The sequence below is a fragment of the Eptesicus fuscus genome, chromosome 9 (genome assembly GCF_027574615.1).
Source record: "Eptesicus fuscus isolate TK198812 chromosome 9, DD_ASM_mEF_20220401, whole genome shotgun sequence".
NCBI classification, from domain to species: domain Eukaryota; kingdom Metazoa; phylum Chordata; class Mammalia; order Chiroptera; family Vespertilionidae; genus Eptesicus; species Eptesicus fuscus.
The window spans coordinates 17,968,755-17,996,603 of NC_072481.1; the positions used below are offsets into that span (position 1 = coordinate 17,968,755).

At 41.3% G+C, this 27,849-nt stretch overlaps 1 protein-coding gene and 1 long non-coding RNA gene across 4 annotated transcripts; both read right to left on the reverse strand.

Moving 5' to 3' along the window:
- Positions 1 to 2,212: 2,212 nt before the first annotated feature.
- On the reverse strand, positions 2,213 to 27,849 carry SRSF4 (serine and arginine rich splicing factor 4). Of its 3 annotated transcripts, none has more exons than XM_008147975.3 (6): positions 27,557 to 27,849; positions 11,603 to 11,745; positions 10,615 to 10,727; positions 7,770 to 7,984; positions 3,951 to 4,040; positions 2,213 to 3,698 (listed from the first exon to the last, which is right to left on the reverse strand). In XM_008147975.3, the coding sequence occupies exons 1-6, from the start codon at positions 27,661 to 27,663 to the stop codon at positions 2,873 to 2,875; spliced, it is 1,494 nt and encodes a 497-aa protein (XP_008146197.2). In that variant the 5' UTR covers positions 27,664 to 27,849; the 3' UTR covers positions 2,213 to 2,872. The 3 variants fall into 3 exon arrangements, with proteins under 3 accessions (XP_008146197.2, XP_054576946.1, XP_054576945.1); XM_054720971.1 differs by lacking the exon at positions 27,557 to 27,849 and adding an exon at positions 11,145 to 11,293 and having other exon boundaries at positions 11,603 to 11,664; XM_054720970.1 differs by lacking the exons at positions 11,603 to 11,745; positions 27,557 to 27,849 and adding an exon at positions 11,145 to 11,326.
- LOC129150241 (uncharacterized) lies at positions 15,921 to 19,275 on the reverse strand. The gene is made up of 5 exons (XR_008556969.1): positions 19,035 to 19,275; positions 18,229 to 18,313; positions 17,046 to 17,229; positions 16,210 to 16,383; positions 15,921 to 15,964 (listed from the first exon to the last, which is right to left on the reverse strand). It is a non-coding gene; the product is annotated as an uncharacterized LOC129150241 (long non-coding RNA).

Below are 27,849 nucleotides of genomic sequence, written 5' to 3' on the forward strand. Positions count from 1 at the left end.
GTGAACACTGATTGGCCCGCTATCTGGCTTACAGGAGGCACTCACTACTGATACCATCATGGGCCAAGCAACACGTCTTAGAAGTTCCATGAGAGGAGGGGCCTTGTGGGTCTCTTTCATATGCTATTTCCAGATCCCCAAACGGTGGCAGGGTAAGTGGAAGCTAGTTGGACACTCTCCAGGACCACACTGGAATTATAACTAAAACACATATGCCAATTCCCGTGTTGTGGAACAGAGCTTGGCCTATAGATGCATTCATATGAAATCAACACTGTGGGGGGTGGAGGGACACTGTACTGCAGCCTCTCCGGCTGGAATTGAGCCTAAAACTAATCCCAGGGCAGTGTGAGAACCTGAGGAAAAAGGTGCATGCAAAGTACTAATCTCTGGTGCACATTTGGAACTCAACACATGAGTTTCCAAATCTTTCCTTAATTTCATTTTTACCTCTTCCTTTTCAGAATCTATATAAATGGAATTAAAAATTGCTAGGGAAAAGAACTTCAAATCTCTTCTATGTATACATGGAATTTCCAGATTGTTTTATTGAAGGATCACGTGCTAATAAATTCATTGGTTAGAATTAATGTGCTATAAATATCTAAGGGAGAACTTTCCAATGCTCGTGACATTAAATGACAATTTATTAAGTTATATGAAAAATGACGTTAACTATGAAGATGAATAGGAACAAAGCTTGGAAGAGAATTTGGGAAATAAATTTTTGCTATGCCAGAGACAGTGAAATTAAGGTGAATCTTTAGTTTGAATTTGTGAAAGAAAAAAATGCCCCCAAAATGGCCCCACCTTCCAGGGATCAAACCAGGGAATATAGAATTCTTGTTACCTACTGGAGACCACACAAGATCCAAGGCAGTGGGAATTGTACTGGTTGGAGTCATTACCTTGTCATGACGACCAAGAATGGAGGGAAAGCACTAGGGAGATTGCGGTTCCCAGGTTTGGCTGCACAGTCTGTTAGAGATTAATCTTAGCTTTGTCACTAGCTATTACATGGGGCACAATAGTTCACCTCTCTGTTCTCAGAAATTCCATGTTTCCAAAACGGAGCTCACTCACCTTCATCTTCCCCATTCCTCACAAAGGCTTCCCCATCCTGGATGACCTGACACCTCCTTTCTGCAGGTCACTGCCTTTGTTCAGGTCCCAAACAATCTGCAATTGCTGCATCCCCCAAAGTGCTGGGTTCCCTGCAACTGATTGCTCAGATCTTCCTGCAGCACAGCTCAACCCGAATCCTCATTCCAAATATACTTTCCCCAACACTCGCAGGACAAAGGCCAACTCTCCCCTCCCGCCCCCGCCCCCATCTAGTATATCAAGCCCTCTGTTACCCAATCCATCTTGTCAAACTTGCTTTTCTTACCCCTATTCTCAAACTCCAGGTTCACTGGGCACCCTGTCCTATGCTTTCCCAATTACATGGTACTGCTCACAGAAGTTTCTTTCCACAGGAATGCCTTACACCCTCACATTTCCAAAGGTTCAGTCTAAAAGACATCACTGAATTCAGACGAGGTTAAAACTCCCTTCTCTGAATTTTCGCTTTATCCTGGTGGTGTTTTATCATTTACAACCAGATCACAAACTCCAGGAGGACAAGAAACACTCTTGGATTTGCCTTCTGAGTGTGTCCGACAGGGTATGATCTAAGGCAACAGGATAGAACTGTAAATCTAGCCTCTTGTACACTGGCAGGCAGCAGTCTGAAAAGTGGCTCTCTCCCCTGAAACTGGTGGTCATGGTCCTCTGGTACCTCATACAGAATGGGGCCAGACAAGTAATGCAGAGAATGAGAGGGGTGAAGCTAATCCAGCAGTTTTTCTTCCTGGTTTCTTGATCCAAATCCTAAGGTGATGAGGCATGCAACTTCAGATTCATGGCCATTAGTTCAAACAGCTCAGAAGAAATTAATGAGTTCATGAAGAACTCATCTGGTGATTCTCCAAGTTCCCAAACTGATTCATTTCTCATCAGCTTGATCATATGCTTAAGAGAGGAAGGACTATAAATTCCTAAGAAACTAAATTCTTTTATTCTGTTGGGTGAGAAAAATCCTTTAGGAAAAAGTATTGGCTCCCTACCCATGATCCTAAGAAACCAAAAGAGCCATTACACACTGAACTTTTTATGCTAAGAAAAGAGGTATCAAGAGAGATCAGAAAATACAACTTTGATTTAAGCACCATGAAATTTTTGTCAAGCAAAAATAGTCTTTATTCAAATTTAATGGAAACAGGGGTCACTATACTTTGCAAGACGGGGAAAAATAAAATTAAAAAAAATTCTTTTCTTTTCTTAATATAAAACAATATAATCACAATACCAGAATATGGAACTCTAGAGTTTGTTTCCTATGGGTTACTGCAGATATCAATTTTCCTTGACTGTGCTATTCACAACTTTGTAAGTCCAAAAATATGAAACCAAAGTGGTAGGAAACTTAAGACTTAGCACTTTCACTAAATGGCATACATCAAAGGGCATCAATTCAAGGGCAAAAATGGTTGAACTCACCATACCTACCTATGTCATCATTCCAGCCTTAGCCCCGTCCAGGTACTGAGCTCGCTGTAAGAAATGCCAGGCCTGAAAGCCAAGGCATTCTGGATACTCTACTGTGGACCATGAGGAAAGGGGGTTTTCAAAGAGATTTTCAGTCGAGCAGGACGGCCTGGCGCCAGGAGGCTTTACGGAGAGGAAGCACTTAGATTTAACAATTGTAGACACACCATTAGGGGAGTTAAAAATGTACAGCAGTGACGTATGTTCTACTTCAATCACTTGTGCTACGGCTACCAAACATGTACAAAACTTCTCGGGTAGTTCCAGCTGTGGTAGCAGCCAGTTAGGATCTTGAGTGGGATCTAGATCTAGACCGGGAAGGCGATCTGGATGCAGACCTGGATTTAGACTTGGACTGCGATCGGGTTTTTGAAGCGGACTTTGATCTGGAGCGTGATTCTGAGGGGAGGTTTGGTTTGGACTTAGAATTGGACCTTGACCGGGACCGGGTCTCCTGATTGGTGCTAGCATCCTTGCTCTCCCCTCCACCTTCCCTCTGGCCAGACTCAGACTTGGCACGTTCCCGCTCCTTTGACACCGAGCGGGACCGTGATCTGGACTGGGAGCGGTCGGCATCTTCCTTCTTTTTCTTCTCGCTGCTGCTGCTTGACTTGCTGTCTCGCTTGCTGCCATGTTTTCTGCTCCTCTTGCTCTTGCTGCGGCTGCGGCTGCGGCTCCGACTGCGGCTGCGGCTCTCCTCCCGGCTTCTCTTCCTCCCCTTCCTCTTGTCCTTGCTTTTGCTGCGACTCCTGCTGCGGCTCCTGCTGCCTCCCTTGCTCCTGCTCCTGCGGAGGCCTTTCTCCTGACTCCGGCTCTTCTCCTTGCTCCTGCTCCTGCGCTTCTCCTCCTCCACTCTCCTCTCTTGACTCCTGCTTCGGCTTTTACTTTTGCTTTTATGCCGACTGGGACTCCTGCTCTTGGACTTCCCGGTATTGTCGTTGTTCTGAATCTTCTCTTCAACGTGGTCTTTACTCTTGCTGCGGCGCTTGTCTGCACTGCGGCTACGGCTGCGGCTCTTGTCCTTGCTGGGGCTGCGGCTTTTTTCCTTCTTGCTGCGGCTGCGGCTCTGACTGCGGCTGCGGCTCTTGCTCCGGGAATGGGAGCCAGACCTGAGAAGACAGTGATGTGGAAGTCACATACAACTCCTTGGCTGATGCTAATCATCAGATGGAAAAGCCAAAGGGACGTGGAGCTTTGCCCCACAATGTAATGCCCAGCCAGTGACTGCTGAACCCCGTGATTCCAGTCCAGATCTGGAGAGACTGGCGTGAGATAAGACTGGTAACATGACTGTAATCAATGTGGCAAATGGTATGGGTGTTTCCTGCCCAACCCCTCCACTTACACCAAGGAAGACCTACCTAGACCGAGATCTACTCTTAGAATGACTGCTTTTGCTGCTGCCACTTCGGCTTCTGCTCTTACGAGAATGCCTGCTTCGAGAGCGAGACCTGCAGAGAGAAAACATTAAAAAATATGTTAGTAGTACTTGCTGACAAAAGCCTAGAGAGGGTCAGTCAACTAAGGTATTTTTAAAAAAAATATATTTCATTGATTTTTTACAGAGAGGAAGAGAGAGAGAGAGAGAGCTAGAAAGATCGATGAGAGAGAAACATCGATCAGCTGCCTCTTGCACACCCTCTACTGGGGATGTGCCCGCAACCAAGGTACATGCACTTGACCGGAATCGAACCTGGGACCCTTCAGTCCGCAGGCCGATGCTCCATCCACTGAGCCAAACCAGTTTTGGCAACTAAGGCATTTTTTCAATAGAAAATTACGTACGGCGCTGACTGTCCAGGCACAACGCCGAGAGGACTCTTCCTTGTGCTCTAGGCCCACAGATCAAGTTGCTCACAAATATCCCACCTGGATGGCTTACCTGAACCTGAGCAACTCTAACAACCTCATTCCCACAGATGCTACTGTTATTTACCCACGTCCTCGTGCTAGAAACCACAGCAACCCGTGACTCTTCTCACTCCTTCATCCTCTTACATATGATTATTCAGCCTCTTCTCCAGTCTATTCACCTCTGCCTCTGCCTCCCTCCCCTGGTCCCACAGCAGCTTCCCGGCATGCCTCCTGGCACACTTTTGCCCTTTACCCATCTAATCTATTCACCTCACGTGGACTCTCCTTATCATTGCCTTTTAGGTTCAGTGGGGGAAACAACGGATTCCAGGTATAGGGCAGGAAATGAATAAGAAATGGGCCCAGAACGTCTCATCATGATAGAAAGAGGCAAACTTTCAGAGATTCCTGAGCACCAACATCCATGAAAGGATTCTTGCCAAAAATGTTGACCTGTATCTCATCTCATTGACTCCTCTTGTAGATCTAACTTCCAGATTACAGGAACTTAAGGGGATAAAGTTGAAATTCAAGAGGAAATATGCAAAGAAATTCAGAATGTGGGATAGTATTAAAAATCGAGAAAAGTAAATGTCACAGGGACAAGAAGGTAGGAAAACTGCTTCAGACCAAAGAGACCTAACCATCCCTTGCAATGCATGACAGCAAGACTAGATCCTGGTCAGGAAAAAACGCAGCTCTAAAGACACCCATGGAACAGCTGGGAAAACTGTAATATGGCCTGGACATTAGACAACTTTATAGTCACTATCAACGTTCTTAGATTAGAAAATAGAAGTGTGGTTGTCCTCATTTCTTGGAGACACATGCTTAAGTATTTAGGGGCCAAGGGTCATAATTTCTACAACTTCCTTTCAAACACTACGACAAAATAAATGTAGAGTGCATATAAATACACATACTCAGAGCAAAAAAGACAGAAGGCAAAATAATGACTGTTGCCCTGGCTGGTTGCTCAGTGGTTAGAGTGTCGTTCCCAGGACTGAAGGCCCCTAGTTCGATTCCCGGTCAAGGGCACACACCCCAGTTTCAGATTTACCAGTCCCGGTAGGCAACCAATTCATGTCTCCCTCTCATATCGATGCTCCACCCACCCCCCAACCTCCCTAGAAATTAATAGGAAAAAAATATCCTGGGATGAAGGTTAAAAAATAATAATAATAATTACTGCCGAAACCGGTTTGGCTCAGTGGATAGAGCGTTGGCCTGCGGACTCAAGGGTCCCAGGTTCGATTCCGGTCAAGGGCATGTAGCTTGGTTGCGGGCACATCCTCAGTAGGGGGTGTGCAAGAGGCAGCTGATCGATGTTTCTCTCTCATCGATGTTTCTAACTTTCTATCCCTCTCTCTTCCTCTCTGTAAAAAAATCAATAAAATATATTAAATAATAATAATAATAATAATAATTATAATTACTGTTGAAGCTGGAAGGTATATGGTGTTTGTGAACTATTCTTTCAACTTTATGTTTGAAAATGATCACAATAAAGTTTTGGGGATCCAGCCAGTGTGGCTCGGTGGTTGAGCATCTACCTCTGAATCAGGAAGTCCCAGGTTTGATTCCTGGTCAGGGCACATGCCCAGGTTGTGGGCTCGATCCACAGTGTGGAGCGTGCAGGAGGCAGCTGATCAATGATTCTCTCTCATCGTTTATGTTTCTATCTCTTCCCTTCTTCTCTGAAATCAATAAAAATATATTTGAAAAAAGTTTTGAGAAATATTTAGTAAAGCATATTCACACAAAATCCAAACCAAACAAAAAGATACTGAAACAGGAGACAACTTGAAGAGCTCTCAATGACCAAAGACATAACATTCTGAGCATAAAAAATTATGGCCGCAATAGACAAAACATTAAATATATAAACATCCAAGAATTCATTCAAAATGATACTAAATTACCACCCTTATCATCTTTATGAGTTACTAGGGCACATTTAATATTCTGAAAGATGGTAAATAAAAGTATCAAATTTTCAGTTTGCATTTCCTACAAAAACTACTTGAGGGTAACAAAAGTATGGATGACAGAAATTGTCCTTTACAGAAGTATAGCCTTTAAATACAGAAATAATGAGAAAATTAGAAAGTCATCATTTTGTAACTACCAACGAATAGCTCTACGTAATAATTATCAATAGATGCTAAAATTATTATGTGAAATGTTGATGCAGAACTTGATAATGGATGGTTCAAGCTGACAATGGAACCATCATTCAAAGTGGGACAGCCAAACGCCACATAAGTGAGGCAACAGGAAGTACAAAGCACTACTTGTGAAGGACACCTGGCTTTACTCTAAATGCCTCAACATCTAACAAGTTATAGGCAATATGGGGAATAAGATAAAGAAATGTGTTAACACCATAAGGACACAATTAGCAAAATCTCAACTATGGGAATATCTTCAAAACAGATAATCATTTCTTCAACAACTAAATGCATGGAAAATAAAAAAGGTAAAGGAGGACATAAAAGGAGAATTAAGAGCCCTAGCCAGTTTGGCCAATAGATAGAGTGTTGGCCTACGGCCTGAAGAGTCCTGGGTTCGATTCTGGTCGAGGGCACATGCCAAGGTTGCAGGCTTGATTTCCGGTAGGGGGCATGCAGGAGGCAGCCGATCTATGATTCTCTCTCATCACTGATGTTTCTAGCTCTTTCTCCTTTCTCTTCTTCTCTGAAATCAATAAAAATATATTTAAAGAAAAAAAGGAGAATTAAGAGACCTGATTGCAAGGGGTGGACCTAGTCTCTGCCCATCACCTCCAATGTATCCTTTAGAGCTGTTTCTAGGATGGGTCGTAGGGAAGCCTTTGCCTGTGCTCCAGCCTGGTGTGCTGTACATTTCCTTGGGCACACTTGGCACAATGCTCAATGCCCGTCTTCTCCACTGGACTGAGTGTCATGAGGGCATGGACTCTATCTGCCTTGTTCACAAGTGCCTGGCCCATGTGCAGAGCAGCTGCCGAATAAGACAAAGTCTCCACTCTTGAGTAGCTAGAGCATCTGGGAGAGTAACCACGGGACCAGTTAGTGGCCATATCTGCCCTCAGTGAGGGTATGATATGGGGGACCCAAGAAGAAATGAGAATGAAGGTCACTGATTCCTGCCTCAGAGAAAGGACTTGACTTCTATTTGGATTCATGACATAAGAGTTCAAAAGCTTTACAAATAAATATGTAGTTCAAAGTTCTGAGTTTCTGAAGAACTATATTCCTGAGAATTCAACAGGAGAAAGAAAATGGATTATTTATACTCTCATTACTGAATTTATAGCGAGCTCCAACACATGACATCAACAGTACCTGGAGTGACTCCGGCTCCTGGAGTAGGACCGGCGCCGTCTAGAACCAGGCTTGTCTTCGACTAATCTGATTTTCCTGCCGTTGACTTCGGTTCCGTCTAACTTTTCCAAAGCTCTTTTCATGTCGGAGTAAGACACAAATTCAATCACCCCTTCATTTTTGCGTCCCTTGTGAGCATCTGCATATGTCACTTCTCCTGCCTGACGCATATAATCCTAAAGGAAAAGAAAATCACCGATTAGGTTAAGACACATTTTATTAAGGCAGCTAATGCAATCACAGTAATGAAAGTTTTCCTTTCTTTTTTTTTAAATATATTTTATTGATTTTTCACAGAGAGGAAGGGAGAGGGATAGAGAGCCAGAAACATCGATGAGAGAGAGACATCGACCAGCTGCCTCCTGCACATCCCCCACCAGGAGATGTGCCCGCAACCAATGTACATGCCCTTGACCGGAATCGAACCTGGGACCCTTCAGTCCGCAGACCGACGCTCTATCCACTGAGCCAAACCGGTTTCGGCAAGTTTTCCCTTTCTTTTAGGAAGAAATGCTAGCTTTCCTCAGAATAAAGTTTATTCTTAAAATAGTTATATCTACAGCCCTGGCAAGTTTTCTCAGTGGTTATAGCGTCAGCCCACGAATGGAAGGGCAGGTACCTGGGTTGCAAGTTTGATCCATGGCCCCAGTCGGGGTACATACAGGAGGCTACCAGTTGATGTCTCTCTTACTCCCTTACTCCCCCCGCTTCCATCCTCTCTCTAAAGATCTATGAAATAAAATATTCTTGGGTGAGGATTAAAAAATAATAAATAAAATAAAATATTTACATCTGCACACCGACCATATACTGAGTTCTTTAAAGCATCAGGGATTAAGTAGATGGTAGAGATAATGAATATTTAACTGTTCTTTTATAGGCCCAGTGCACAGATTCGTGCACCAGTGGGGTCCCTCAGCCTGGCCTGCGCCCTCTCACAATCCGGAACACCTTGGGGGATGTCAGAGAGCCGGTTTCAGCCTGATCCCCGCAGGCCAGGCCTAGGGACCCCACTGGTGCACAAATGCATGCACTGGGCCTCTAGTATGCATATAAGGTCTTTGGTTAATCTCTTCCCGCCCCGCCCCGCTTCCCTCCGAGATCCATCAGTCTGTTCCATGCCTGTGCATTGAGCGTCTGCCCCCTGGTGGTCAGTGCATGCCATAGCGAATGGTCGCTTAGGCTTTTATATATATATAGATTATGTGTAAATACAAAATTTTTTAGTTAACTATCACTTCCTAAATTTTATACTGGCATGTTCTTTGTTTATATACACTTTAGAAGCTCATATCATTACATTTAAGTTGGGACTTTTACATTTCATTATAAATTCTTGTTTGAAAACATGTTGGGGGGATTTTTTTTTTTTTTTTTTAAAGATTGCAGCCTGGCTGGCATGGTTCAGTGGTTGAGCGTTGACCTATGAATCAGGAGGTCACCGTTCAGTTCCTGGTCAGGGCACACGCTCGGGTTGTTGGCTTGATCCCGAGTGTGGGGTGTGCAGAAGGCAGCCAATCAATGATTCTCCCTCATCATTGATGTTTCTACCTCTCTCTCCTTCTCCCTGAAATTAATAATAATAAAATATATAGGCCCAGTGCATAAAATTCATGCATGGGGTGGAGGGGTGTGAGTGGGGGTTGGGGGTATCCCCTTCAACCCAGCCTGCACCCTCTCCAATCCGGGGATCAGGCCTAAACCAGCAGTCGGACATCCCTCTCACAATCCTGAACCGCTGGCTCCTAATCGCTCACCTGCCTGCCTGCCTGGTTGCCCCACGCAGCCTGCTTGTTCAGTCGTTTGGTCGTCCCTCACTAAACCCCCTGCCACCTGGTCGTAGGCAGCCATCATGTGAGGGTGTGAGGGTTAATTTGCATATTACCTCTTTATTATATAGGATATAAAAGACTGGGGAGTCTAAATATACTCAACTCACTTTGCTAGAGATGACTTGTTTAATGATGGACTAAAGATGAGAAGCAAGATAGAAAACTTTGAATACCCTTTACCTTTCTTATAAAGACCATCCAGATTAAGACACTACCATTAAGCTTTCCTTCCCTATGGAGATTAAAAATGAACACTGTTCTCAAAGAATGAGCTGGGATCAGTACACCGGACCTTAACTTTTTGACATTAAAACTTTTTCAGGATGAATAATCATGAAAAATAAGTAAACCTTATTGAAAAAGCAGAGGATCTACACTGCAAGCTGCATATTAAAACTAATGTTGCAGAAAACACTGGTGGTTTCAACTTTTTCTTTAATTGAAAAAAACTACATTGGTATCTCTCTATAACAGCGATTTTCAACTGATATGCCACAAGAATTTTTAAGACATGCAATACCTGACTATTTAGTCAGGGGCACTGACCTCTTTCTCTTAGACTGTCAAATAAATAAATGAATAAATGACAACAACCAACGCAACAATAGCCATTAGATATGAATGAATCAAAGTTACACCTATTTTTTTCCAGATCTGCAAATACATAGTTTATGTGTACATGAGATGTAAAAGATTGAAAATCACTGTTCTATAACATTCTCTGTGAAGAAAAATTTCATATATCAAAGATTGTTTTTAGAGTGATGGTCCCATAACATATAGTGGTAGTGAGATTCTGATGTCTTCTGTACTCTTATGGAAACTTTAATTGGAGAATTTCCAAACGCTTTGGGAAAACTTTCAAACATATAACACCACTGCATTCTGTGTATGCCTGGGTCTGCATAAAGTTACCTCTGTCCCAACATTAACTCCTGCCCAACCTAATCCCAGAAGGTTAATAGGGTCCAAACCTTTAGGTCTTGCCAGCTGCACCGACTTGACAAATTTTCCACAATAAGTCTGTATTCTGTGCGAGTAGGAGGGCCATATTTATCTCGGCCACTTCTTCTATAACCATATCCACCTTTGGAAGGTTCAAATAGATAAGATTACTTCAGTGGAGGAAAAGGAAAATATGCTATAGCATATATTTCCCTTAAATATTCCACTCACCCCCATCCCAAATAGCACATATATTTTAACTATATCCCCACCCTCAAATCCAAACTAAATTTTTTTTAAAAAAAGCAATCAACTAAACATGAAAATTTAATTTACAAAGTTGTAAGTATATATCTCATTAATATTTATATTTAAAAGATCATGCATAAATTAAAAACTATTAACAATTTAGAAATAAGTAACCAAATTACTAAATCAGTTACTGGTGTTACTCACAGTGATTAAAATTTTTGTGAATATTTTATATGATAAAAAAAAAAGATTTTCAGGCACCTATTTCAGTTTAATCTCATCTGTGTCTAACCCTTGGGATCCTCACCACCCAGGTCTAATGGGGAAAGGTTGCGGTCGTCACATGGCTTCCTGTTTTTGGTCAGCCAAGGGCCACAATGGTTCAAAGAGCCACGCATGGAAAGGTAACCCAAGGTCAGCAAATGGAACAGGCAGTCATCTTAGCCTCAAAGGATTCTTTTAATTAAAACATTGAGGTCTTTGTTAAATCTATGTTAAACAATTGCATTACAGAGAAAAACAAAACAACAACACAAACACACATCATTAAACATATTTATAAAGTATTAAAACAAGAAATTTATGCCATTAAAATTAAACATCAAATATATTTATTTGCAATTTTACATTTTAAAAGATACATATTTTAAAAACAAATGGCTTAAATATCAATACATTTCCATGTAACATTCATTAATTACTTTTAAAAATTAACATTTAGTAACAAAGGCATGTCATTGATACAAATGCCCTTTAAATGCTTACTGCGTCCAGAACCGTAACTGCCATCTCGACGTGGGCCGCGGGCATGCTCAACTATTACTCGCTCACCACAAAGGTCTTTGCCATTCAATTCATAAACAGCATCATCTGCATCTCGCAGATCATCAAACTCCACAAACCCATATCTAGAAGAGAGCAAACAAAATCCTGGTTGGCACCATCTTGACATCCAGCTTCATTACACTGAAGAGAAAGCAATGAGTTCATGCTTAGCAAAGGTTAGGTGGGGTTTGCAAATTAAAGATCAACTTCCCCTTCCCTTTCGCAGAAACCACTTTGCTTTGTGCCAACAGGTTAAGGAGACTTCTCAAGGTAGACTCCTGTCTTTCTAGTAGGAGACTGACTAAAATATCGCATAAAACTCTTCGATTAGATCTACATTCAGACACCGTGTCTTATCTGTTGAATCATGTTTGGAATAACATACCAGGTTAAAAAATAATCTCAAACCTCCTTGATGAAAAAATTATTTAAAATGTTTCTTTTCCTCTACCTAAAGGAATTAGTCACAAATGAATAAATGTTCTAGAAATTATCAGTGAGAAATATTCAGAGCTCTTCACTTCCTCGCAATATTCCAAATTCATTTTCATGAGGTTTTGGGTAGGCTGGAATTCTCTAAAACCTATCTACAGCTGTGCACACTTCTATACAAACTGTTGTTAGAAATTTCCCAGCAAACAGGTTTGGTGGTTTAGCACATACCAGAAAGAAAACAAACTACCCCCCCCCCCAAAATTCTATTAATGCCTGTTAGAGAATACAACATAAAACGAAAGCACAAAATCTATAAGATACTTATAAGCAAGATGAAACAAACTGTTATCAATAAACTTGTAGTTTGGTCTATGACAGCTGTGAAAAGTCTAGCTTTGTGACCACTGCCTACATCTAAAAACCAAAACCATCTTAATGATCATCTGATCACAAAGGTATGTTACCAGCAGTGTCTTTAAACTCTAATAAAGTTGGGCACATAGGCAAACTTACTAGTAGTGTTTCTCTGCGTTTAAACATACTGGAACTAAAAACGAATTACAAGATTTGCTACAAGTTCATCCAGCCTGACCAAAATGATTCCAGCTTCTTTAACATGTAATGCTAATATATACTCAGCAACATGTTAAGTAAGAGAACTCAGTTTTGCAGAATTCTTTCTTTACTAAAGAGTTCCTTTCCGGCAAAGAGTTTATCAAGGTGACAATGCACAACTTTGGAGGGTTCTTTATGCTGAAATGGCATTCAAATGTTGAGTCACTAAATCTCAACTCCCTTAAAAAATGTAACACAGACACACCCAGCTGGTTAATGGGAAATGTTTTGTAGTAATGCAACTCAGAAAACACCTGGCTTCCTTCATGGGCTATGAAGTCTTTAAAACATGGTTTCATAATTCCATGGGCTAGAATTTCTGAGCAGCTTAATAAGAATGACATTGAACTTGAGGTAATATTTGACAGAGCAGGTATAACCTTTCCAAATCAGTGACTTTCTATGTTAAAAAGTGCTTTAGTCACTAAAAATCTCTAATAGATCATATACTGCTGCTGCTTTTTCCTTCCCAAAGTACAGTGGGTCATGAGGAAAGTTATACTATCATTTTTAGAGAAACAAGTTTGAAAAGCAAATAAAAAAATCAAATCTAACTATTTTCTCTTTGGTTTATTTCTAAATAGATAATAAAGTACCCCCCTCTTCCTTAATTTAGCTGTCAAGACCTGTCATAGGTCTTTGCCCACAGCATCACTGCTCTTGGCATCATGAGAGCCTGATGCAAAGTATAGAGGGATGGGAGGAAACACTCAACATGGGCATGATGAAATGGCCTCCACACCCCTCTGGCTCAGCACCATTCAATGACCCCAACTCATTAATGTGATGCCAGAAGGAAAATAATGACTCCTAAAGATTAAATAAATAAGAGGAACACCTAAACAGTTCTGTTCAAAATAATGTCAGAGAATGCAACACCCTATGCTCTGCAAATCTTCTAAAATAAAAAGCCAAACTTTTGTTCACAAGTGATGTGTGTGTGAGACCTATGTGGCAATGCATTCTCCCAGACTCAGACCACCCTGTGCATGCTCATTCTGTTCCAAGGCTTACATGCAGAACTCATCTATCCTTAAAGGGAAAGTACGGACAACCTGTTACGTGGAGGCACAATGATCTACAAACAAAGTTGATGCTCAAAGACAGACCCATCTTTTTTGCAGCTGCGGCTGAAGGCAGGCATACCTTGTCAATAAAATTCTTCTCTGAGTTGTAGGGATTCATTTGTGTTTTTAGAGGATAATGGCCCCTATAGTCCTTCCTTAATATTTACTTCTAAAAAGTCCCAACAGGTGGGTCACAAAGTCCCAACAGGTGGGTCACATAGTAGCCATATTTTTGTGGGCTATCCAAGTTACTTAGTAAAATAGCTGACTTATGATCAAATTTACTTCACAGAAAAATTTTGGTTACTACTCTATGAAAAGCCACAAAACCTATTTGGAACATTTTAATGTCCAAGTCCAGTCCAAGGGTAAATGAGGCACCTGTCACTTCTCTCTGCCACTGACATATTGGGTGGTTTGGAAGATTAAGTCAAGTATCTTTCTATAACCACAAACCATTCCTGAAAGGGACTCCTGTGCTAAGAGCAAATACCAGGTCAATACAGTTGCTTCTAACACATTGCTGTTTGTTTAGATCTGCTTTACTCAAAGAATGACTTACTTCATTCAATCAAGCGAAAGGGTTCCCAAATAAAGCAAGAAGACTACATATTAACAATAAAATGTTACTTAACATTTAATTTCCATATGCTGGGCAATGTTATTTTATTTACTATTCATAATACCTAGAGTCAGGTCAATTATCCGTTTTATAGATGAGGAAACTGAGGCATGTTGTAACTATTAAGACTGCAGAAGCAACAACTGGCTAGGTTCTAGTCCTAGTTCTGCTATAAACCAACTCTAAAAAGCACATTTAAATAATTTCATTTCTCTTGGTCTAATTTATCTATGAAAAGAGGGAGGTGTACTATGTATGTCTAACGTTTCTTCTAACATCAGAAGTATGACAGATAAAAGTTAGTCCTCCTCTGGCTTAATGATGGAATGATGGGATAATTTAAACCAATATGGTAGCACCAGAGGTATATAAGAGTGACAGATGGACAGGGATAAATTTAATTTTTACCATCTAAAATACCTTTTAAAGCTACTGTATGGGTCCCAATTTTAGTTTTATTTAAATATTTTAACTGTCTCTGAAATTTTAGTGCCTTCTAGAAAGTAAAGAACTCTAAGTCCACCTTAATATCCCTTTGTGCTTTGCATAAAATAACATGAAATTAATCTCTGCTCCCCCAAAGTACTCTCCTTTTGATACCTTTGTCAGAGGAAGGATATTACACACGTGTACATATCTCTGGTGTGACCTGAGAATAAGCCTCACAAGAACACAGCCCAACAGATGATACATTTCTGAATTCTAGCTGCAGACACCCTTCCTCTTCCGCTCTATTAAAAACAAAGACCATCTTTCAATAATTCTAGTATGAGAATAAAGAAGTGAAGGAATTCTGGAGACTGAATCTAAGACAAATTTAAAAATCCCTCTATGGCAAAGATTGATAAGAACAAAAAGCCCCCAATATTCCTCCTCCTGCTGGACTCCCAGGTGTCACATCTCTCAACCTTTCTCCCCTAGGCCTGTGTGAAAGAGCGAACAGCATGGCCTAATTATTAAACTTACTCTAGTTAACAATTAAAAGAAAACTACTTTCTTCAACATTTCTCTGCTACTGCCTTTTCCCAAACTCTTTTTCTCAGGATCATGTTTTATCCAGACAAATGGAGCAAAAAATGATGGGAGGGAAGTTCCTGTTATTTTCTCCCTAAAAAAAGTGGACACCATGATTCTTAGCAAGTATAGACAGGTGTCTGGAAACCACAAACAAATGGCACACGGAATGATGTGGGCTGTTCTAAACTTTAGTCCATTCTTCAAATTAACAATACTATGGTCTTCCTCATTCAACACCTAATGTACTGCTCAGGCTATCAGTCAGAACGTTGAAATGCTAGAACTGGAATGACATGTTTTTCAAACTAAAGTACTCCAAAACTTCAATTTTAGAAGAATTCACTGAAGAAGAGTTATCATCTGAGCTTGTGTTATTACTAAATAGGCTTTCTGTGATCCTAATAACCTATACCAATGGTCCCAAATACCATTCTGCATGTTCCACCGAAGAGAATGTGGAGTAGAGCTCACCCCTTTTGGAACAGCTTAGGGTCATCTGTCTTCCAAACATCTTCTCTGAAGAGGGAGACTGGAGAAAAGTCCTGTCTGAAAAATTATGAGCATGACTCGCTCTGGAGATAGGCTGATCAGTAGCTAACTGGTCAGGGATTGACTAAGGGGACGCTTGATACCAGCTAACTGACAGGGAGTGGATATGGGGAGCAGGGGAAAGCAAGCCTCCATGCGTGTGCCTGAGATCACCCACCAACACTGCTCACACCAAGGGGCATGCCTTGGATGGTCTCGCTATAAGAAAAATTTGCCCCTTTTCACAGTGGATCTCTGCTCACCTTTGTCCTAAAACTGTGCCACATGCTTTTCTTTGTATGTGGACATGACAGTCCTCAGCCAACCATCAGCAGGATGTGAGTTTTGTTTCCCAATGTGGTGAGCCATTCCCACATTCACTCATTTTCCTTGTAAGAACCGAACCTCTCCATGGCTGGTCAGGATTAGGGATGTTGCTGTAGCCAAGGAAAAATTTTCATCTGTTGAAGTTAACCCATGGGTTGCCTTGAACCCTTAAACTAGGGTCAATAGCACTGTACATTAAGGGCAGAGCCCTTAAATCTACCCTGAAAGAAATGGCATTTAGTGAACAGGAATTAAATAGCTTTCTTTAAAAGCACTCAGTGTTGGACCTATGCTTCAGCCAACTTGGTGTTTGAAATGAAACACGGTAGGACACACTGATAGGAGAGTGATAATAATGAAAAAAACATAGTAATTCTTGCTGCCTGCTTAGAAGACTGCAGAGATACTTCTGCAACCAACTCTCCAGTGCTCAGGTGAGGCCAACTTGGACAAAAGTTTGTGAGTGAGAACTGTAACATCTCCAGATCCCAGAGGTCTGCTGTATTCCAGGGGAGCAGTGGTCAGGCCTCCAAGTAGAACCAGTGTCACATTCACTTCTTTGGCTCACTGACTATGGTGGCAATTTGACTTTCCTGGTAAGAGGGTTTGTTATAACCCACAACGAGGAGCTGCTACTACATGAAGTAGGTTCCTGAGATCTTTTCCTAATTTGAGACAGGAAGGAGGCTGCTCTGGGCATTCTGGCCTTCCCTTCTTTAGCCTCAGAGGAGGGAGGGCCATCAAGGCCACCCGGAGAAGGTGGATGACTTACCCGTGCTCACTGAGTGGCAGAGCTGGGGTGCGACTTCAGGGCTCACCAATACCCAGTCTGGGGCTCTTTTCACGTCGGCAAACGGGCAGTTCCTGCACACCAAGAGCTCTCTGATTAGAGCTAGTGTGGATTCCTGGTCTGCAAACGTTGGCCACAGCTCAGTCTGCACTTGATTTTTCCCCACCTTCAAAGAAGAAAACCTACCTCATGATTTCTCTTCTGGATCCCTGACCATCTAATTCACTCCCCAAACCTTGTAATCTACCTTTGACTATTCCTCTCTGGTTGCCCATTCAGTCTATTGCCTAGTTCTATAATTTTCTCACTCTGTTGGGCCCTCAAAACTCTTCCTGTTTTGATCAACTTACTTAATGCTAAGATATGGCTATTTTTTCTTAGTCAACTTGTCTCTTTACATGTAGCAGGGAAAGTCAGCTACCTTATCATTCTTTTGCTCAGAGGTCTATAATGACTCCTAAATATCTGTTTATGCCATTCTCTAAACTTGGAATGCCTTGATTACACAAGGTAAATAATATTAATCTTCTTCCATATACTCTCTCATGAGTCTCAGAAATTTGCCAGATTCCAATTATTTTAGCACTTTCTTTAAAGTTTCAACACGTCTATTCAGTTTTATGTTTCACACAACGTTTTTGTGGTCGTTCAAGCCTTGTTCTTTTTTCTTTGTGCTTATCCTCTCATTTGATTATGAGCTCTTTAATAAAAACAGCAAAGGTTAATATTTAGCATAGTGACTGGCACACTGTAAATAATTATTCATGTTTCATTCATTCCTCTTATCATAGATGCAGAGTATATTACTACTACTTCTCCCATTTTACAAATGAGAAGACGGAGGCTTGAAGAGGCTAAGCAACTTGCTCATTGTCAAGGTGCTCATATGTGGTATAGCTAAATTTGAACCCAGATCCATCTGACTCTAAAACCCAAGCTCTTAACCACAAGGTTACATTGCCTTCATAAAGGCAGATGCTTCTCTCCCATAGTTCTGAGTATAAACCTTTCCATTCAACAAATGCTGCTGCTTGGCTTGACAATCAAACTTCAGATAAGCCAGGCTGTATTTCGACAGACTGGGTAGTCTCCAGAGTAAAAAAATAAATTTATCTCAGGCAGGGTGAAACACCTCTAAGCTTGGGGAATATAAAAACCAGGTTACTTTCACTCTTGTCTTTTGGTTCCCATTAGCCAGTGTCAGCCATCTGGTCCTTCCGAAAACATGTGTGGGTTCAGAATATAACAGACTAGAAGAATAGAGGAAAAATAAGATTATTCTGTGCCATACCCATTCTGGAGGTCCCATATCAACCCCCAGAATCTTTGATTTTAGGCTCAGTAAAAATTAGACTAACATAGAGACATTAGGGAGTTGGGCCTAGAGGTGGTAGATGTGAGTGGATATTGACAATATTATGTATTTAAGAATGCTTTTAATTAGTTTTGTAAGGGATGATAACTGGGACCAAAAAAAAAATAAATAAATATAAGCATGAATAATGGAGGAAAATGGACCAGAAATCAAAGAATATTATAAGGTTTACAGATCTCCAACTATACAGGAATTATAGTAACCAGAAAATACTTTGCAAATAAGCATGTAAGATCTGAGTGAATTTCAACTACGATTAACATGACTACTATGCCCAAATTCCTTTTTAATAACTTTCACAACTTTGATGTTTACAGTAATCTCACAGATGAAGAAATGAAGACTTACAGCAGTTAAGTAACTTGCAAGGCTACCCAACACCTGGGATTCTTCAAATCTTGGTCTAACACTCTATCACCATGTTCTACTATCTCCTACATACCCAGAGAAAGAAGTGGTCCATAAGAGCAAACACAATTTGAGAAATACAAGTTCTAGAACACAGAAAATCAGTTTAATCAAATTATGTGCTGTGGGTGACAAATGCCCACATGAATATTAGCATCTTATAAGAAAAATTAAGTGACAAAAAATACCGTATCTGGCCCAGTGGTGTGGCTCAGTTGATTGAGCGTTGACCCACGAATCAGGCAGGAGGTCACGGTTCCATTCCCAGTCAGGGCACATGCCCGGGCTGCGCACTCAATCCATAGTAGGAGGCGTGTGTAGGAGGCAGCCGATCCATGATTCTCTCTCATCACTGATGTTTCTATCTTTCTCTCTCCCTTCCTCTCGCTGAAATCAACAAAAACATATTAAAAAAAACAAACAAAACCATTTCCGCATCTGCTGTTTACTAATACTAGTAAGTTGAAACAATTATTCTCTAGGCTATTAGTAGAACCAAACCTATAAATTAACTATTAAAATGTTAACACCAGTCTAGGGAAACAGAGAAAGGTATCAAACCATGAAGAAAATACCAGCCCATTTCTAAAGGATTATTCTAAAGGAATATTAACATACTGGGGTGAGGAAAATAGAATAGAAACAATCACTATCCTAAAAACTACGCAATAATACAGTTCCTCCAGCCTGTATTTTATAGTTCCTCCAGAATAGGAGGTAGAGGAATATGCATCAAATTTATTTTTACTTTATAACTGTCCTATGCACCTATCTGCCAATTTGTTTCAACTACCCAAAACTGTTTTAAAAAATTAACTAAGGTTGCCAAGCCATTTCACTTTTACTAGGTTGCAGTTATATTTCTATCCTACAAAATGGGACTAAGCTCAGAAAGCAGCAGACCTACAAATAATGTGTAGATCAAATGATCACAACCAGAACTTCCAAAATAAATGTTATTTTGACATTTTAAGTCAATATGGCTGCTTTCCTTAAATGGAGGGGGAGGGTTAAAGAGGGAATGCAAACACAATCACACTTGTGTCCATTTCCATTTTCAGACACTTGTCAACATTAAGTGTAAGTGAAATTAGAAAGTCTACAAGAAAAGGGGGTTAACTATTTCCTGCTGACACACTAAAGTTCATGAAGACTCAATCACAATTATAAACAATTAAAAAAACCCTCAAGAGATGAAAGTCATATAACCAACTTAATATAAAGCTCTTGGGACCTAAGACAGAATTACTGTTACTTGTACATGATGAAAAATAAAGTTTTACATTCAACAGATAGCACGACCTGATTCCACACCAAAGATACAAAGAAAACCAGTTCCTACTTCTAAAGACACTATGAGTAGGGTGACAGGTGTTAAAGCCTCTTATAATAGGTTATGCCTCTGGGACCATCTTGGCTGTTCTCATGTCCCTCAATTGCCCCAATCCCTGGGCTGCAGTCAGTTGCTTTTGCATTTTTATTTTTGGTTAAAGATGACACTCCCTATGTTATTTCTTGGGGATGCCCTTCCCCTGAAATTGGCCATTTAATATTTTAATGAAATTATTTTAACAACAATGGATTGCTTCATTTTATCCACATGAAATAACATTTTTCTAAATCAGTGCTTCTAGTCTGTGTTCCTGACTCCCTTGCCTGAGACTCCTGCTTGATTCATTCCTGAACATTGAACTCAAACTCCCTCCTTTCAGTCTCTGCCCTTTTTCTAGGTCTTAGAGGTCTTTGCCCCCATCCTCCAATTCTGGCATCCAGGGCTAAAGACATGGTTGGGGGACTTGGATGAGGGATAACAAGTATCCTTAATGTGCTTCTTCAGGTATCATCATTTGCAGTTCAGAGACCTCTAGACTTCCATCTCAATACAAAGAAAAAGGTCATGGAGGGCATTTCCTCAAATATGGGCATGTAAATTCTGATCCCTCCCCTTCAGGATACTCCAAGACCAGACAGCCCTAGCAATGCTAACAGGCCAGAGGTCATTTACAGCATTTACTCGCACAAATCCTACCCAGGTTGGCCATAACCATGCTGATATACTGTACAGCTCTTCAAAGAGGAGCCTGCGTGGAGAAGCACCAGCAGTCTGTCCAGAGCCAACGGCATAAGAAGTACCACCTGTCATATTTTGAGCGGTTACTTGTCAGCTTGGTGGAAGCCTCTGCCAAGAGACTAAAGGCTGAAACAAGCTGTGGAACCTGAACCACCTTCTCACCCTTGGAGACACGTCCCAAAAGGACAGGACAGAAGCATCTGGAAACAAACAGCGAAGCTGACTGACACTCCCATGCTGTATCTAGTCTGATGAATAGGGAAGATTTTCAGTTTCCAGAATTGTCCACAACTCATTCTGTAACCATGGCCAGTCACTAAATCTCCCCATGCCTCAGTTTCCACAACAGTACAAACTAGAGACAACACTTGTTTGTAAAGTACTTTGATATAATCAGTTGAAAAAAAGAAATAATACAAACGTACACTGTTAATAGATTCTAGTTTTAAAATTCTAGTGTTAGCTTCCAGATTTCTAAATACCACATCTAACAGTATTCTGTCAGATGCTTGGAGTACCTTTCGTCTGAGGAGCTCAAAGGACAGTTTTCTATTTAGGTTATTTGGAAGCACCCCAAAATACTGGTAACCCAAAGCATATTTTATCTAGTCTACATCCTGTGCCTATCTTTTAAGAAGAGACAAATACTTCACATGGCCCTTTTATTCATATGCTACCTCAACGAGGAAGGGAGGAACAAGATATTAAACCAAGGAATAGGGGTTTAAAAAATAACTCGGCCAAATAAAGATAATGTTCATTCAGATCACAAACTGGGGAAGCAGGACCATGGAGTGGAAGTGTTGAGCCAGGGCAATTTATGCTAGTAACACATTTGGTCAAAATTGCAGTATGGTATTGTCTCCTGGCAGTGATTTATCAAAACGACAAATTAAAAAAATTACCCATGTCTTTGGAAAAATAAAGTAACACTTACTAATTTTTTTGGAAGTAGGATGACTTCAACAAGAGACTTCAGTACAAACACAACTTGGTCACATTTGTATTGGTCACACTACCAATAAAACCATAGACTGATATTTAATCCATAGTCCCATTTTTCATTATGTCTTATTTGCTTAAAAAAAAGTTCTTGGTTAAAACACACAAGACCCTTTCACCCGTTTAATCAGCCAAGATTTTAAACGACATGGATGCTCAATGCTGGTGAGGCTGCCAGGAGGAAAAGTTATTTGGCTGTATGCAATGATAGCCTGGAAAATGTTTATTCTTGCTGTGACACATGAATTTTACTTCATAGAATCTGTCCTAAGAAATAACAAAAATGCAAACAGTTTTATGTACATATCCACCACAGGGTTATTTTTAACAGCAAGAATTTAGAGACAACCTTGGAGTAATGGCTGGGTAAATCATGACACAGTCATACAATGGATTTTATGCAGTCATTAAAATAATGTGCATGAGAAAGATTTTAATGTAATAGAAAAAATATATGAGAAAAGTTAAGTAGAAAAAGTGGGACATAAAATTGCACACAAGACCATGCCTATGTTAAAAGGATTGTTAATATTTCTTTTCTTTGTGTTTTTGGTATTGTTTAAATTATCTACCACAAACTTATTTTCTAATCAGTCGAAAGTTTTATAATCAGAAATAAATGTGGTATTTTGAAGTGTTAACTTTAACTATGCATAAACAGTTGTTCAAATACTCCTTTAAAGAAATCTATGTTTTAAATCTTAGATAATCATAAAATTAATCCAGAACCAAACTCCTTACTTTTCTTAAACATTCAAAGTCTGGGACTGTGTGGGTTCAAATGTGACATTTTGAGGGCAGAACAAAAAAGTGGTGGGGTCCTTAAAGGGAGAGTGTTTTTCTTTTGTCATTTTTGTCACCCATTAATTGTATCATTACCATAAAAAAATAAAACTTATCTGCTTTTTGGTGATGGATAAAGGTAATCTCTCATATGATTAGTAAACTAACAGGTTCAATTAATCTGAAACCGATTCTTGGAACATTAAACTAATTATATTTCCTTTATCACCCTTTTAAGAGAAAAGACGAGAAAACAGAAGCTCCCGTCAATTCTGTCAAAAGATAAAATCCTTGCCCTAGCCGGTATGCTTAGTGGATAGAGTGTTGGCCTGTGGACTGAAGGATCCTGAATTCTGATCAACGGCAAATGCCTGGGTTGGGGGCTCGATCCCCAGGGGGGTGGGGGGGTGGGGGGGGGGCGTGCAGGAGGCAGCCAATCAATGGTTCTCTCTCATCATTGATGTTTCTATCTCTCCCTCGCCCTTCCTCTCTGAAATCAATAAAAAAATATATATTTTAAAAAAAGATAAAATCCTTCCTGGGGTTGGGAGTGGATATCCATAAGACAGTAATTCTATCTTATGTTCTGGGGTTGGTGGAGATTCATTTTAGTATCTGAGGCCTAACAATAACCACAGTGATCAGAGACACTCATTGAAAAAGTCTGAACATATTTAAAAAATTAAATAAGGTACCTTCTCCTTGGAGGAATTTTTAACAAGGGTGTAAACAGAAACTTTCTGCTAATATTTAGCTATTGTGAAAATTCAATTAAACAGACCAGGACATCTCCTAAAAATTCTGGCTATTTACAATTTCACTGTAATATGAAACACAGGTTCTGAATTTATAGCCAAACTTCCTTGGAGAGTTTTAATTCATGCCTTTAACAAATTTAAACAAACAACAACAAAAACAAACAACAAGATAAAAACCACCACTTCAATGATACCGGTCAGCTACTAGGCAAGTAAAATAATCTCAAAAAAAAAAAAAAAAAAATAAAAAAAAAAATCTCAGAATGTGATAAATTTTATTCATTAACTAAAATATGGAAAAATTAAGATATAAGGATCTACGATTAAAACTACAAGATTTTGTGGCAATAGAAACTACTGTATCAAAAACACTTTACACAGACACAATGATTTTATGATTACCTAGAGGCCTGGTGCACAAAATTCGTGCAGGGGTGTGTGTGTGTGTGTGTGTCCCTCAGCCCAGCCTGCACCCTCTCCAATCTGGGACATCCCTCTCACAATCCAGGACTGCTGGCTCCCAACTGCTCGCCCCTAACTGCCCTCCCCTGCAGGCCTGGTCTCCCCTAACTGCCCTCCCCTGCAGGCCTGGTCTCCCCTAACTGCCCTCCCCTGCAGGCCTGGTCTCCCCCCAACTGCTCTTCCCTGCAGGCCTGTGTCTCCCCCCAACTGCCCTTCCCTGCAGGACTGGTTGCCCCCAACTTCCCTCCTCTGCTGGCCTGGTCATCCCTAACTGCCCTCCTCTGCAGGCTTGATCACCCCAACTGCCCTCCCTTGCAGGTCTGGTCCCTCTCAATTGCCCTCCCCTGTTGGCCATCTTGTGTCCACATGGGGGCAGCCATCTTGTGCGTTGGAGTGATGGTCAATTTGCATATTACTCTTTAATCAGATAGGAGGATAAATAAAGCCCACAGGACTCACAAATAATCAAGGACAGTGAAAGTTACCTCGGAGCTTGAAAGCTATACTTTAAACAGGTGCTGCTAATATTGTTGCTTCCTTGGCTCCCAGGGTGACTACCGCTGGAGTTAGTGTGTCAGGTATGAATGTAGGATCCACCTAAGGAGATTTGGAGTGGTCTCTATGGTCCTGGGAGAACTACATCATGTTTATGGTCCTAACTGGAACCATCCTCCTAGGAGTTCTCTAAAACAAAGGCAATCTAGATTAAGGTGGCCTGGTACAATGAACTACTGCACACATACTCTTCTCCAAATCTCAAGGGGGCCCATAAAAGCCTCTCCTGGACACTAAAACCTCACATGGAGAGCTCATTTGCTTCCTCATTTAGTCAACTTTCTATTATAGCAGTACTTTATGCCCGTGTAATTAATTCTGAACTTTACCCTCAACCATTCAGCTTAACTTATCTGTCAACTGATAATCTCCCTTCTACAAATTTGAACTCTTCAGCAATTCTTAAAAACACTATCCACCCAAAATCTGCTTTTGAGTTTCAATTACTAATAATCACAATCCAGATATGTTCAGGAATACTTCTCAGGGAGACAGATCTACTATCCTTCTTAGTTTCCAGGACTATAAGGTTATACATGTTACTATATTATGCCATGTTTTCCTTTTGTACCCACTTCTTCCTTTCAGACTCCTCTGCACTTTTGCCATCTTGTCCAAATAATTCTTGCTTAAAATATATCTATGCCATTGGTCCTCTGCTCAGTCATTTTCCTCTGCAATGACTCCTGAATGCTGCCAGGTATACTTGCTTGGTGATGGTCACACCATTCTTCAAATCCCTGAAACGACTTCCTATTCTTCATTTCAACCTTCACTTTCAATCACAGATTTCATGCACATCAGTTTCCCCAAAGAGATCTAGATATTTAGGGTTCTGGAAGAATCTGCCCTTCCTCTTATCCCAACATTTCCAGGATTGCTCAATTTTCCCCTCCAGAGCCTTTGAATTCCTAATCTATAATTTTGAATTTTAAGTGTAAAGTCTTATAGTTGTTTCTGTTTTATGTTGTTAAATTTCTACATCCTTCATAGAATTCAATCCAAGCTAGATTTATTACTTCTCAAAATTATTCCTTATTGGACCACCTCCTCATTATCTGTTATGACATACACTATTCCCAGACACTTCGCTTTCTCCATTTCAAACTCTGGTCAATCCATTCTTTAAAGCACATTTCAAACAACCATTCCAAGTTTTACATGTCTGAGTTTAAAGTGAGAGCAAACATTTCTTAACTCAAAGTATACATTTTATAACCATGAACACTTTAAGAATAGAATTCTTTTCTGCCACCTCCCCAATTCATTTAGCACAGTAGCAGGCATCCTGTTGGTGGGTTATCAACATATTTGTTCAATTAACCAGTTTTCCCATTAATATCAACATTATGTCCTGCTCACTGTCACTTGAATAACCTTAAAGAGACCTCACCAAACATGCTTCAAACTAAGATGTCTCCTAAAGATCACAGTCAAATCCCTGTGATTATAGCTACCATCTATAGCTATGAGCCAAATGCTTTACAATTATTATCTCTAATCTTCCTGGATGAGGAAACTTAGAATATGGGAAGAACTTGCCACAGATACTAAGTAGTGAAGCTAAGATTTGACCTAGGTTCGGTCTAGTTTCAAAACCAATGCTTTCCCATAAAATGTAGTTATTCTGTCAACTTATTTGGGTTCTGAAGAAAACTTGGAATTTTAACTTGAACTCTCAGGTATATATGTATCACAGTAACAACTGCCCTCCCCTTATCTAATACGATTCCTTAAGAACTGAAAGCTCTGTTGTACAAAATGAATACTCTTCTAAGTCCTTTACTCTAAAAGAGATCAGTATTCACACTAAACAATTTATTGAGGACATTTCCTTCGTAAGAAGATGATTCTTCCTAACGATCAATTTGAAATGACTTTAAAACCCAGCCAACAAATTGAGTATATGGTAGCTACCAATTTTCTCAAATATGCAACTTATATTTAGATATCTTCCCTAACTTCTCAAGTGTCAGCTGCTAGTATTATACTGGGGAGTAAATTGTAGCCGCATCAGACCTGTTGCAAAGTAGGTCTTAAAAAAAAAAAAAAAAAGTCAAGAGTGCCTCTTAACACCAAGGTTCAGGACTCTAAAATGTTCCCCTTGCTCCTTTTAATTTCTTTGAAGTCCTACCTAAATTTCCTGGTTCTGATAGTTTTTTCTGTTGAATATATTCTCCAGACCGGACTCCTCAGCTGTTTTCCCTGAAACATGTAGACCCTTCGGGCCCTGCTCTGCCCAAACAGATAAGGAATACAAGTAACAGACCACACACCCAGGGGGGGGCAGTAAGCTGTGGTCTCCGTCTACATCAGCTAGTTGCCGCACAGACTGGCCTGGGTGGCCACTGTTCTCCAACAAATTCTACGACGACAAAGCAATTTTTTGGCAAGCTGGAGAACAGAAACCACAGCCTGGAAACCGTGCGGAGTCTTAAAGATAATGAGTTAAGACGTTAATTTACCCATGCGGAGGGAACGGTGAAGGATTTCAGCACCGCAAGACGATACTTTCGAAACTGTCACTAGACTACTCAAACCGGAATCTCCCGCCCAAAAAAAGTGTGGCACATGGTGAGTCTAAGCAAGGCCTCTCTAGAGCGTCCAGCGCCGGGAAAGATGCGCTGTGGCCGTGTGATCCACTGGACTGGGGAAGAGGTGAAAAGGGGGCAGGAAATCCTGTCTATTTCCAGCGGCCCGTAGAGCGGGGAAGGTCGGTCTCCAGCCGGAGAAAAACCGGGCTCCAGCCCCAGTGCCCGGGAAGGAAAAACCCCGGCCACCTCGGCGCCCTGAAGCTGTGCACTCCCGCCTGGAGCCCAACCTCACTCGGGTTTTCCTTCCCCCCGTCCCACTCGTAGCCTCACCATTGCTCCCATTTCCCTCCACCACCCCCACCTGCGCAGGCGCAGTGGGAACCCGGGCCTACCCGTGCCCCCGAGGCGCCGCGACTATGGCGGAGCCGGAGCAGGCCGGCAGTAGCTTCGCTCCGGGCTGGCGTCCCTCTTCCGTCCCCGCGGCTTCCCCCCCACAGCCGGGGCCCTGTGCCCACCCGGGCGGCCCCCTCTTGCGCCCTCCTCACCCGTTCTTCAGATCCACCTCCAGAATCTTCCCGTAGCCCTTAAAGAAGCGCTCCACATCGCGCTCCCGGGCCTGGTAGCTCAGGCGGCCAATGTACACCCGCGGCATCCCGGCAACGGCGGCAGCTTGGCCTGGCCCCAGCCCCCTTAGGCGGCGGCCGGCGGAACGAGATCGCGGCGACGGCAGCAGCGGCGACGGCGGCAACGGGCGGGCGGCGAGACCGACGCAGCCGAACCCGAGCGACGTACGCGAGCACGCACTTGACGGGCGCGCGCTTCCCGTCTCCCCGCAGGC